This window comes from Phycodurus eques, chromosome 15 (genome assembly GCF_024500275.1).
Source record: "Phycodurus eques isolate BA_2022a chromosome 15, UOR_Pequ_1.1, whole genome shotgun sequence".
NCBI classification, from domain to species: Eukaryota; Metazoa; Chordata; class Actinopteri; order Syngnathiformes; family Syngnathidae; genus Phycodurus; species Phycodurus eques.
In genome coordinates this window covers 19,993,716-20,007,573 of record NC_084539.1, presented here as the reverse complement: position 1 = coordinate 20,007,573, position 13,858 = coordinate 19,993,716, and the positions used below count along the sequence as shown (strand labels likewise).

Here is a 13,858-nt window from a genome sequence, read left to right as displayed (position 1 = left end):
GGCTTTGGCGATTTCGCTGTTCCTAAGACGAACCATCCGTAAATGTGTTCGTAAACATGAAAGACTATTGGGTGTCTTTGATGGTGTTTTTATAACATGTAAAACACTGTTTATGTAAACCTAAACTCTGAGTCTTTGATGAATGTGGTTTTGATAACATCAAAGACAATTTAGTCTTCAACAAACCTAAAGTATGTATTTTCATATACACGTAACCAACATGTTTTCGTACACCTTGAAGACAATTGGTCCTTTATTTTAATACCACCAATATTATCAATCGTATAGATGATTCATCAATATCCACTGCTTCTCAGAGATGATAAACCCTGCAACATTAAAAGAAAAGGCGTTAACCCAAGATTATGAACATGACTCATTTTTTCTGAGATGGCAGCTTTCTTATCACACTAATACAACTGCTAGAACCAAGATTTAGGTCATTATTTTTCCCGCCATCATTCTTGAGGCAAGTAATGTTTAACTCACCGGGGTCAGGAGGGTTCGCGTCGAAGCGCTCCTTTTCAGAAGATGCCTTGGTCCTTTCTCCGGTCGATGTCCCTCTTCAGCTGGCAGGTGGCGCACACCAGGCAGCACATGTTGGTCATGAAGTCGCTACACAGGGAACCCTGCAAAAGCGTCACGCAAACACACACACACACACACACACACACACACACACACACACTGGTTTGGCTTCCCGTTATATCGAGGGCAGAGAACAATGGCCTCGCTGAGTAAACACGCTGTCTCATTATCAGGAAGGAAGTTGGGTGTCAACAGTGAAAAAGCAAATAGACAATGGTCGATGGGTATCATTTCACAATACTATCGTCGTTCTGTTGCACCCAACGTAACTCCTGTGAATTTCAACACAACAGTAAAATAGAACAGTAAAATCGTAGCAGGGATCGCAGTGAACAGTTGGTAACTTAAAGCCTGGGTTTGCATACGCCGGCTATGAAGAAGAAGCAATTCACACACATTGACCTTCAGTCCAACTCTGTCATTGAAAGGGAGCAGTCGAAGTCTTCAAAGAACCTAACTTTTTGTAATGATTGGAGACAATTTAGTCTTAAAACGATCCGAACGTGATTTTGTATTCATTGAAGACAATTTAGCATTCAACGTAACATCCAAGTTTCCGTAAACACCAGTGACCATTGAGTCTTTAATGAACCTAACCTACGGGTTGTCATAAACGTGGAAGAAAATGTTGTCTTCAATGAACCCAATGTGCGTGTTTTCACAAACGTTGAAATCGATTTAGTCTTCGACAAACCTAGCGTTCACGTGTTTAGAAGATTGGAGTACATTTAGTCTTCACAGCACCGTGCTTTTGTAGAAGTTGTAGAAAATATTCTCCAATTCCTGATCCACGTAAAATTGAAAACAATTTAATCCCAATCGATCCTAACATACGGGTTTTGTAATAATTGAAGACAATTTAGTATTCAACTAACCTAACATATAAGTAAATTTCCATAAACATTGACAACAATTTAGTCTTCTATGAAAAAAATTGTCTTTAATGAAGCCAATGTATGTTTCTGAAAAACAATTCTTAACTTTTCTGAATAAAAATTGACATTTAGTTTTCAGAGGACTCAACCCATATTCTTCATAAACAAAAACAATTTAGACTTAAGACAGCGTGTATGCAAATATTTTAAGAGAAAATGGTCTTCAGCTAAGCTAAGCTAAACAAACAAATACGATCTTATGTCTTCATCGGACCTAATGGGCGTGTTTTCGTCTAAAGTATTGGAACAGGGAGCTGAAAGGCAAAATTCATAACAGGTGTTTGAGCCATGAAAATTTGCAAGGACCTCTATGCCTTTCTGCGACTCTTCCAGTATCTCTGTATCTCTTCTGCAACCTGCTGATGACACTGTGACAGTCTAAATTCAGTTGCCACTTTCCTCTCAGAACATCCAGTTTGAAGCCTCACCAGTCACAGAAAGGCATAGAAGTGGACATCCTTGGAAATGTATCGATCCATTCGTGGCTCAAACACCTGTTGTGAATTTTGCCTTTGAGCTCCTTGTTAGATAACAGCTGGTGAAACATTGAAAAGTTGGACACTGTGGCGACGGCGGCTTGCCCTGTGCGTACGTACGTTGATGTTGTATCGGGTCCGGTAGACGCTGCGGATGGCCATGCTCAGGCCGCACAGGCAGCACTCGTCCATGTTGCTGGCGATGGTGCAGCTCAGGCACGGGAAGCACCACAGGCCGTAGCAGCCTGCGGACAGAAGGAGAAGGGGATGGACAACCCACCATGAGGTACACCTGCACACAGTCTCAATGAGATCCATTTTAGCGTTTAAAGTTATGTATCAGGACATAGTCCTACTACTAAAGCGTTAGATGTTAACTTTTCAAATTTTATAATGTCACTGGTAATACTCGTATCACAAAGTTTTTATTTTTAAATTGTTTTGTTGGTGATCGTAGGTCGACTTTGTGTGCCGGATCTGCTCAACATGAGACATGAAAACAACAATGCACCACATATGCGTGTTGATAGTTTATTTATTTATTTATTTTATAAAGAGAACTTACAAGTTCCACAATCGTCGCAGAAGTCGCACAAGCCGGTCTGGAAGTCGGAGGCAGGATATCTGCCTGGTTGATTGGTCACAGCCATGATGAAGACTGATGATGAAGATAACTAGTATGAGAAGGACCGAACTTGACCTAACTTAAGTTCAAATGTTCAAACTGTGCTTAATTTTATTTATTTTTTCAAATCCAATGCAGCACATTTGGTAAGTCCAGTTCAGTTGCATTGGCTGACTGGTTAGCACATCTGCCCCTCACAGTTCTGAGGACCCGGCTTCAAATCCCGGCCCCGCCTGTGTGGAGTTAGCATGTTCTCCCCGTGGCTACGTGGCTTTTCTCCGGGTACTCCGGTTTCCTCCCCTATCCCCAAAAAACATGTGTGGTAGGTTGACTGAACGCTCTAAATTGCCTGTAGGTGTGAAGGTGGGTGCGAAAATGGATGGATGGATAAATTTATTGAAAATAACTTTGTGGCTACTGATGCTAGTCTGACAACTAATGCGCTAGTGTCGCAAAATATATTCCTTAACATAAATGTCCCCACTGCTACAACCACAACAATAATAATCACATACAGTTAAATAATACAATATATATATATTTTTTACCCCCCGTTATTTTACTGTTATGAGGAAGTATTTTGGGTTATCAAGGTTTTCTATTTCTTTTTTCTTCTAATTGTGCATCTTTAATGAACGTTGAGTTGGAAAAAACAAAAAAAATGTAATACAGTATTTCACAGAGCTCTGCAGGGCGTAGCCAATTAAAACAAATGTAGCATTCCTAGCAAATGTTGAAAATAGTTGAATAATAGGCCACTCTTACCGTGCGAGGTTGCAGTGTGGAGGGAACTGATGAGCGCGGGGAGGTGTGTGCGTTACTTTAACAAGCTAGGACGTTTTTATTGAAGGTCACACCCTCGTGGTTTTCTTTTCTTACTCACTGCTGCACCTGTTTTCAGTGCAGGTTTTCCTGTTAGGGATCTACAATTTGATGAAATCATCAATGCGTTGGATTGGGGGGGGGTGAGCAATCATGAGGAACTTCACGTGAAAACCCCGTGGGAAATGTGTCATTGCTCCTTTTAAGTCGCAGGTGTCAAACTCAAGGCCCGGGGTCACATCTGGCCAGCCACATCATTTTATATGGCCCGCAAACGCAAATCATGTGTGTCAACTTCCATGATGTTTGCTAAAAATCTGTACCAAATTTTCAAATAGTCATATGTAATAAGTAAGAATGTTGGAATATTGCAAGCATTTTTTTGTTACCAAACCTCATTTTTCCCCCCAGTAAATTGAACAAAAGGTGAACAAACTATTATCCTTGACTTGTGGTTTCAAAACTAGTTATCCATCCATTTGTTGTGTATATGCAATGCTACAACGAGGTGAATAAACATAATGATGTCAGTCATAATGGCCTTCTGAGGGTAACGACGATGCGGCGCGTGACAAAAATGAGTTTAACGCGTCTCTTTAAATGCTCTCAGATAGACTTTGGAAAATGTGAACGTTGTAGGGTTACTATCAGTGTTTTGAAGTTTATATGGCTGCTACCACGCCTGACCCAAGTTCACTGCACAGGACTATGGAGAGCAACTACTAAAGCGTGACTGTCTACTATTTGTCTACTCTTATCAACAGGCTAATGCCGCATTTTCGAATTTCAGTGAGCGCTTTAAAAAATGTCACAAATGTGCATTTTATGTATGACTAAATGTGTTTTTCCCAGCCTATATTGCACCAAGGCACATATTTTACATTCGAAAAATCACAGCGCGCCAACAACCAAACAATGCAAAATGTCATAAAGTCTGCATACTGAAATAATTAATGCTGATCAAGTCTCAGTTTCACTCACAAATTGGCCTACTCTGTGTCAAATGTGGGCCTGTTTAGTTAAACACAAAGCTATTCTATGGTATGAATGGCAACACGGATGTTAATTGCACCTTGAGTGTTTGCTTGTTCGTAAGTCATTAAAGCAGTTCAGGGAAATTCGTTCGGACTCACTGGAATATAGTCATTGATGTGTATAAAAACGGGTCAAAAGACTCATTCTCTTTGATGTTTAAAAACAGGTATGTTACGTTCATCAAAGACTCTTGATTGTCTTCAGGATTTGGAAAACAAATGCATACCTTTAGGTTTCGAGGAAGACTTTCAATTGTCTTTGATGTTTGCAACAGCCTGTGGGTTACCTTTAGCAAAGACGCGTGATGGTCTTCAACATTGAGGGGAAAAAAAGACTAAATTGTCCTTGATGTTGACAAAAGACGTAAGTCACAGTCGTCAACTTTTACAAAAACAGTAAGAATCCTTATTGTCTTCAATACTGAAAAGAAAAAATGCCAATTTTGGGTTAGTTGCTGTCTAAATTGTCTTGACTTTTCCATTCTTCAAAGACTCCTGATCATCATTTACAAAAATAGTCATATTTTATTTAAAAAAAAACAACAACACCATGCATATTACATTCAGAAAAAGACTCCTGATTGTCCTCATTTTTTAAAATGCGTACAAATTGTGTTAAAACAGATTGTGAGTCGGTATAGTTCTCTGCCGTGGGCGTCATGTGATCGACAGGTTGCAGTTCCACCATTCAGCCTCACGGTGTCGCCGCCTGCCAAAAAGTGCGCAAAGGGAAGCCGGTCGAGTTTTGGAAATGATGTGAGGCTGCCACATAATGATCGCTGGCGTGTCACAAACAGTCAGTCACCACCAAGTCTTTCAGAGTCACTTTGGAACATATTAGTGGGATTTTTAATGAGTAGTTAAATAACAATAATACCCGACTTCGCTATTAAAGTAGTTTGTCACCATGACAACGACAACTCCACTCCTTAGGTGTCATCCAGGGGGTTGCTGAAGTTTTTGCCTTGATGGACATGCGCACAGATGTTTTTTTTTTTTTTTTTTTTTTTTTTTTTTTTTAGACAGGCACATCTGCACTGACGTCACCCACTCCATGAAAGAGAGAGAGAGAGCGAGAGAGAGAGAGAGCTGGCAATTTGAAAGCCGGACTAGTGGGACATACCCCGGTGAGTGCGATGAGTAGGAGCAGCCTCCCTCCTCCACAGCCGAAAGTCCTACTCGCTTTGCATGCATGCATGCATGCATGCATGCGTGCACAACCCCCCCCCCCCCCCCACCACCACCACCACCCACCCTCACCCCTTCTCCCCTCCTCTTGCAACCTCAACTCACTTTTTAAGCCAGCCTGAGTCAAGATTATAACGGCTTGGAAATAGAGAGCCCCGTTGCAGGAGAGTGCATTGCTTTTTTTGTTGTTGTTTTTTTAAATTGCTGTTTTTTTGGTTTTTTTTCCAATTCGAGCAACTGGGTTGCTTCCATGCGCAGCCGAGAGGATGAACGAGGAGCCAGCCAGGAGATGAGCGCAGGAGCACGCACCGGGCCGGTGCTTCGTGGAGCGGACATCGGCTTTTTGGACACGCATCCCGCACACTTGGACCGGAGCTGACCACCACGTAAATAATATTCCACAAACTTGACCTAACTGTATGACAGGTGCTTGTTGTAATTTGTAAGTGCAGAAAGTGCTGTTCAAAAATTCGCTCCTCTTTATTAGGTACACCTGCACAAAACAAGAAGCAGCGAGGACAAAATTGTCTTTGATGTTTTCAAAAACACACGATACTTCCTAATTGTCTTCCACTTTTGGTTTGTTAAAGACTCACAACTGACCTGAGATAATTTGGCTTCCGTCTACAAAAACTCACGTTCATTGAGGACTCTTGTGTCTTTGATGCTTTCAAAGACACGTGTTACAATCGCCAAATACTTTCAGAGTTACTTGGAGACTATAAGTTGTCATTGATAAATTGTCATCACACTTCCCAAAAACACGTACGTTAAGTTCACTGAAGACCCCTGTCTTTGATGTTGTCAAATACAAGTTCCGTTTGCCAAATTCTTTGTTAACTAATGAGTACAATATGTTATGTTACTTGAAGACTACACTTAAGTCTTTACTAAAACACGTTATGTTAATAGAAGACTAAGTGTCTTTGATGTTTGCAAAAATAAAAAAAACACGTTTGTCATCAAACGCTCAAATTGTCTTGGTTTAAAAACAAAAAGTTTGTTCATTCATTTATGACTTTACCAAACACTATGAAAGGTGCTTGTCGTTGTTGTCGCGCACTATTAAGTCCAAAAAAGTGCTGTGCAAAAGTGTACTCCACTTTATTCGCTACACCTGCACGGAGTCTATGCCAAATAGACTAATGAGGACAACGTTGTCTTTGATATTTTCTCAAACACTTCTGATGTCACTCGTCGAAAACTTCCAAATGCCACATTTGTTAAAAACTCAAGATTGTCTTGGATATATTGTCCTTGATCTTTATAAAAATGCGCACATTAAGTTCATTGAAGGATCTTGTGTCTTTGATGTATTCATTCATCCATCCACTCCCTTATTCACTGTTTATGAATGAAAATGTTTCCCTTTCATTCATCAATCTTGGTGGGATTTTCTTCTATAACTTCATACTTTACTACTAATACTTTCATATTACAAATGGTGGAAATGTCCATTGGAATACAAAACAATTTGTCCGAAATACCACACAGATGGTGCCTGATAAGTCACCTTACGAAAATGTTGCCCTTTATTCATCAATCTCGTTCAGATTTTCCTCCATCTTCGTATCTGTTCTTCTAATATCGCCATATTTTGGTCCGTGCATATTAGAAATGGTGGAAATCCAAAACCGCTCCAAAGATACAGTTTTTAAATTAAAAGGTGACCCTTTATCAATCAATTTTGGTCGGCTTTTTTTTCTTCTAGTCTTCGTATTAAAGTCGCGGATGTCAGAAATGGTAGAAATATCTGTGAGAATCAGTCAATATGACCTCGGATGTATTGAAGGTCCTTGAAATGTTGGTTGGATTTTCTTCTAATGTCCTGATAACTTGGTCGTTGGGATTGGAAATGGTGCAAATGTCCATCAGAATCCAAACCGATAAGACCAAAGAACCGCAAAGGTGCACTGAAGGTCCCTGAACTTTTTCCAAATGAAAATGTTGCACATTTTTTCAATCTTGGTAGCTGCATGTATTTCATTCTCATATCTTTATATTTTAGTGGTTCATTTCAGAAATGATAGAAATGTCCATTAGACTCCAAAACAATCAGTCAAAGGAGCCTCAAAGACACACTGATGCTCCTTGGAACATTTTCTTAGGCCCTTTATTCATCAAACTTGGTCAGATCTTCATCTAATGTCACCATAATTCAATCTTTAATATCAGAAACAGCGGTCATGTCAGTCAGACTCCCGTCCAAAAAGCCTCTGTTTTGGAATAACACGAAAACGGTTGAGAAGTTGCTGCGGTCGTCTTCACGCCTTGATTGATTCCTTTGGCAGGAACGCAGATGGATGGGCTGAGGCAAGTTTCCGATGTAGAGCTTCCACTCTGGAGTTCCACCTGAGGGTCTGATGGATCGCCGTGTTTTGGCTGAGCTGCGGACATGAATCGTGAGGTCTGCACCACGACGTGGATGTGCTCGCCTCTGGGAGAAATCTGAGCATCCGTGATACACACAGACCTTTTTTTTCCCAAGCCAGCGAGGGGACGCAAACCATGGAGTTGTTATGGTTTGGCTTCGGACTGAGCGCCTGTTTTTAGTCCGACTGTAGCACCCTCTTCCCTTTCCTCCTCCTCCTTCTCCATCCAGTCCCCCAGTCCCGTAACCAGCCACCCCCTCCCCCATGTCACATCTTTCCCAGAATTATGGAAATTTTGTGGAAGACGCTGACTTGGACATTGAGCCTGATGGTCGTGGCCGCTTCTGAATTTCAGAGCCTCGATCGACTTTCACACAACTCTCAAGGTAGGATGACCAAAACAAGGGATCCTTAGGTTAGCATCCTGGATTGTTTGACTTCAGAGCGTTCCCAGATAGCAGTCGTATTATCACAGCTAATTGGAACAATGATAACTGTAGCATTGCTGTTGTCTGGACTTCTGGTTGTCCCATCAACATGTGCATTGTCCCCATGCATCCACAGAGGAGTTCCTGTCCTACCTGCAGCACTACCAGCTGACTGTCCCTGTGCGAGTTGATGAGAAGGGAGAGTTTCTGAGCTACACTGTGAAGCACCACCGACCCGGCCGACGGAGACGTGGGGCGGCTAACCCCTTGGCGGGCCCGTACCTGGAGCCGCCCGAGTCCCAGCTTTTCTACAGACTCTCTGCCTACGGGAAGCATTTCCATTTAAACCTGACTCTCACCCCTCACCTGGTTTCCAAGCACTTCACGGTGGAGTACTGGGGCAGCGACGGCATGGAGTGGCGCCACAATCTGGTGGATAACTGCCACTATGTGGGATTCTTGCAGAACCGGCGGAACGCCACTCTGGTGGCGCTCAGCAACTGCAACGGCCTGGTGAGCCAAAAGTGTCCACTACCGACTTTTTAACCATGGCGTCACGCCTACTTCCGGATTGCGAAGCTTTCTCAAATTCACCACAAGTGAACAAACCTTTCCATGTCATTTGACCGAGGCAAAGCTATTCAGAAAACAGCCTTCTTCTCTACCGCCATAGTTTGAATGTGTGACGTGTCATTGTAAAGAAGGCATTACGTCTATTAAATTATTTCCAAAGGAGACAGAACACCGGCCGTGATTTACGTTTTCAACAGGGACCTTGATTCAAAAGTAGATATGATGGAAATTCAGACATGTGCATGACAGTTCCTGTGATCACTGAGGGACTGGCTAATTAAGTGACCTTTCTGTTGCTTGGATCAGTGGCACAGACTCGCTCTTTTGGTAGTGAAGCCTTTGGAGGTGACGTTAACTAGCAGGCTAGCCATTATGTTTTGCCCAATTACTTGAAGACAACCCAACCAAACATTTAAGACCGAATGTCTTCCACAAACCTAATGATGAATGTTTGATTCCCAGTCCGTCCCTTTTAGAAGTGTCTACTTCGGGTCTTTTCTGTTCAATTATTTACATCCTCCACTCGATTTATACTCCTCACCTTACAGGTTCTGCTGGTTGGTAGAAGGTTAATAAATGATGACAAAAACTTGTTGTGTTTGGGGTTACGGCGCCGGATATTCTCCTAAAAGGTTTGGAGCATTTTTCAAGATAATCTCAAAAAAATCGATGGGTGAGGAGAATAAACTGAGTGGATGACATCAATAGTTCTACACAGATGATAGCAAAACTGCCTGGGGGCGGAGCATCAAAAGTAGTTGCAGTCCTTTTTTTTGTTGTTGTCTTGGTTTCATCATCACAGTGAGTTTAGTTTGAGTGAATGCCGACCTGAGTATACTACAGTTGACATCCATTCCAACATCAAACAAGCACATCTGTGCCATTAATCCGAGGAACAGAAAACTCGAGCGATCATACACTTTTAGTTGGATTACAGGAAAATAGACCGTCTATCGTAGCATTAGCACAGCACAAAGAGCATCAGTCGCCAAAAGAAACCTTCCCTTTGGCTACGTCTACCATAACCAAGGTTCAGGCATTTCATTTATTGCTGTCTCCTGAACTAATTAGCCTGTCCTTCACTGATCCTGTTACGTCTGGATTTCCACCACTTTTCTTTTTACACGTAACATCTTCTTTTCGACGGACATTTCATGCATTCAAAGTAGGGTGGTAGAGAAGAAGGCTAAAATCATCATTCAAGACTGTTTTGTCAATGGCTGTGTCTTGTTGAAATGCAAGACCGAGCCATCAGGGTTAGTTTACTAGTAGTACCATCGGAAAACGCTTCGGCTTTTGCCACCCGGAAAAACTTGTTAAGTCATGTTGAAGTGTCGTGTCGCACAAAAGCCTTGGCTCGGTCTGGTGGGTGCCGGCCGGCCGAGCGTTCAGACGATGCGCACACAACATTAGAAACATTGTCATTTGCCCAGCAGAACCTTGTTGGGAGGTGGTGTCCCCAGAGGAAAACCAACTCAGGCATCTGTTAGCGTTGGCTTTTCATGCTCGTCAAATGTCAGATGTCATCCCCCGATTTCTCTTAAGCCTTGATTCTCGGAGCAGAGGTGGGAAAAGTACCCACACTCCGTACTGAAGTAGAAGTACAGATACCTCGATAAAGTAACGACGTATTTGTATTTCAGGATGCTAATAATGTTGTAAAACAGGAACAAGAAGTCAATGCAACCTTAAGGGCCTTGACTGAAAAGGTAAAACCTGGCCCAGTCGGCAAGTATTCTTCCGTTTTAGTCTCTGTGCCACTGGCAAGTCAACGTCACACTGACTTTATAATCTACCAAATGACTTGCCAGTAATAATAATTATTTGAATTCTTTAAGAGTCTTTGCAGTGAAAATGTCAAACCAAGTCAACTCGACATGTATTCTTCTGGCGCGCTTCTGTTTCAGTTATCGTGCCATTGTTATTTCCGTTCGGTCACTGTTCGTGCAGCTACTGGCCTGTCAATCTATCACACTGTGTCATAAATTGACTTGACAGTAACAAGCATTCATTATGGTATTTGAAACGAAAAGAAGGTAAAACAAAGCTCAGTCCGCATGCATTCTTCTGCTGCACTGTGGCTTCTGTTTCAGTCATTGCACCATGGTTAATTCCTTTCAGTCACTATTCGAGCAGTTATTTGGCCAGTCGATATGTCACGCTGATATCGTAACGCAACAAACGACTTGGCAGTAACAAGAATTCCAGACAGGAAAATGAAGTGTAGCTTGCAAATGTGAAGCAAACATGTATTAGCCTCGTAGCCAAATGTGTTGGCAGAATCTAGATGCAGCATCATAAATTGAATTAGTGTTTGCTCTCTTTTTTTCCGCCCCTACTCACAATACCAAAAATGGTCAAAAGCGAGCGTGCGCTTTAATGCAATCAGCCGTCTCGACAATTGGAAAACCTTGACTCACTCTTTAAAAGACCCAAATAAAATATGTTTTATATTTTCACAGCGCCAAGACACTTTTGTCTGCTCAAAGAGGTGATTTAGGGTAATTGTTTTGAATGCTAGTCCTCGCTCTAATTGCTTGTTTGACTGGCTGCTAAAGGATTGCGTATTTAAATACCGACTGTTTGGCTTTGCTCTTCTTTGCGGCCATGAATCTTGAAGGAGATGCAAAAACAACAGATATGGGTCACTAAATGCTATTTGAAAGAGTCGCACTGTTAAAAAGTCGGCTCGCGCAGGACCACCTCATAATCCTAATGCCAATCAAATATAGCTGCGATGTGTACCCATAAGTGGCACAGGAATAGAGTTTAAAAAGTTGTCCATTTTCAAGAAAAAAAAATCGTAATGTTAAAATAACTCATTCATATTTTTTTAGAGAAAAAAGTTCTAATGTGATGAGAATAAATTCATATTTTTTCCAAGAAAAAAAAGTCCTAATCTTTACAAGCGCAAAGACCGTATGTTGGGAAAAAAAGTTGGAATCTTATGAGAATAAAATTGTATTTCTCTAAGATATAGTTTAATAGGGGACGAAAGTTATATTTTGTTAACCTCACAGCGTAATTGCCCAAGTCCTTTTTAAATATCAATAAAGTGACCAATGTTCTTGCTAAAAATGTTTTTTTTTTTTCTTGTTTTCCAAAAACATTCAAATATGACTTGGGCAACTTTGGTATTAAGCTAATGATTTGAACTAGTGCATTTAAATAATAAAACTTTATTATTGTAATATTATGCCTTTTATTCTTGAAAAGATGCTTTTATTCTCTTAAAAAAAATTATATTTTTTGAAACAAAATACAGATTTTCTTGAAAGGAAAAAAAACCCATTACATTATTCATGCAGGAATGCCAGATTCAGTGCACCAATAAAACAAACTAATCATATGATTAGTTTATTTTATTGGTGCACCGGTCACTAAATGCATTATTATTATAATTATTATTATTATTTAAATAATTCAACATAATAAATAATGTCATCAAGTAAAAACAAGGGAGAATTACCTTTACGAGCGCGACCTCATGTTTATTAGCTAGCTAGCCACTAACTGTCTTTTTAGGTAGAGAACTGCCAGTGTCACTGTGTTTTGGACATATTAATATTTGTGATGCTCTTTCAAATGATTTTTGACATTGTGATGATAATGCAACAACAACAACAACACATGGCTTATATCAAAAGTCAGCTGGCGAAGACTTGTTTTGAGCTTTGCTCCTCTTTGTGGCTAGCTAATATGACTAAGTTGTTAGCGGACCAGTTTTAAGACAGAATTGTTTAGCATGATCTAATATATGGCCAAAATGCTAAAAATATGACTCACTGACTAGGTTAGCTAAGTAGTTCAATAAAAATAAAAAATAAGATGGAGACTTACCTTTAGAAGCAAAAGTGTCTGTTAGCCGCCTAATAACTACACATATTTGCTTCGTTCTTTTAAATGATTTCGACTTTATGATAAAACAATAACAATAATATCGCTTTGCATCAGTTAACTGGCTAACACTTGTTTCTTGTGCCTTTCAACAATATAATCGGCTAATAAAAAAAAATGCTGTACAATGCCAACAAATGACTTTTGCAAACAACTTTAAGGAATACCATGGTTAAATACTTAGCTGTTTTTAACTTTTTTGCTTTGTTACTCTTTTTCCTTGTGACAAGCACGGCGTCATCACGACAGAGGAAGAGCAGTATTTAATCGAGCCATTAAAGAACATATCCTCCCCCACCAGCGACTGGAACCTGGAGGAAGCACAGCAACACGTTATTTATAAAATGTCCGCCATGCCCTCGTCGCAGGAACAGAGCCAGGAGTTGAGTTGCGGCATTTCAGGTAGGTGCACCGTCCCTGTTGTAGTTTCAAGTCATTTATGTACAATTCATAAGTAAGTATCAAGGCTTAACCTTCAAGTCCTGAAGTTACTGTGGCAAATTTCAACCTAGTAGAGTCATTACTTAAGTTGAGCAAGTCATGTCAAGTCATACAGTTACAACATATATTCACACATTAGCCACTTTGCACTCAGTATCTGTACATTTTTTATGGTTCCAATACCAGTCTCTGTATTGTGTACGTGCTCCTTTGTCTTCTCAATGAAACGCATAACCGACATGGAGTCAAATGTTTGACCAGCTAGCCGTTAGCTGCTATAAACGCTGAAGTTTACCAGGTTAAACATCTCAAAATTTGAGCAAATTTCGTATTTGACACAAACATCACACAAAAAAATGCAGTCTGCTCACCATGCATACCACCACCCGCACCCTGTTCCAGCAGGTTATTAACCTCTTCGTTCCCAAAGTCTAGGCTACTTTTCAGTTTTCTGCCTCAAATGACTTGAAACCCTCTGC

General features: G+C 40.8%; 2 protein-coding genes across 4 annotated transcripts in view; one reads left to right on the top strand and one right to left on the bottom strand.

Annotated features, from left to right (window-relative positions):
- Positions 1-161: 161 nt before the first annotated feature.
- LOC133413355 (placenta-specific gene 8 protein-like) lies at positions 162-13,449 on the bottom strand. Of its 2 annotated transcripts, none has more exons than XM_061697616.1 (5): positions 12,882-13,449; positions 2,565-2,657; positions 2,120-2,244; positions 490-629; positions 162-329 (listed from the first exon to the last, which is right to left on the bottom strand). In XM_061697616.1, the coding sequence occupies exons 2-4, from the start codon at positions 2,647-2,649 to the stop codon at positions 525-527; spliced, it is 315 nt and encodes a 104-aa protein (XP_061553600.1). In that variant the 5' UTR covers positions 2,650-2,657; positions 12,882-13,449; the 3' UTR covers positions 162-329; positions 490-524. The 2 variants fall into 2 exon arrangements, with proteins under 2 accessions (XP_061553600.1, XP_061553599.1); XM_061697615.1 differs by lacking the exon at positions 12,882-13,449 and adding an exon at positions 3,390-3,518 and having other exon boundaries at positions 164-329.
- adamts6 (ADAM metallopeptidase with thrombospondin type 1 motif, 6) overlaps positions 5,618-13,858 on the top strand; it is a 61,557-nt gene continuing 53,316 nt past the window's right edge. For both annotated transcript variants that reach the window (XM_061697611.1, XM_061697610.1), the window contains exons 1-4: positions 5,618-6,054; positions 7,960-8,426; positions 8,605-8,981; positions 13,169-13,340. In XM_061697611.1, the coding sequence (XP_061553595.1) occupies positions 8,327-8,426; positions 8,605-8,981; positions 13,169-13,340 (649 nt within the window). In that variant the 5' untranslated portion in view covers positions 5,618-6,054; positions 7,960-8,326. The remainder of the gene's footprint in view (positions 6,055-7,959; positions 8,427-8,604; positions 8,982-13,168; positions 13,341-13,858) is intronic.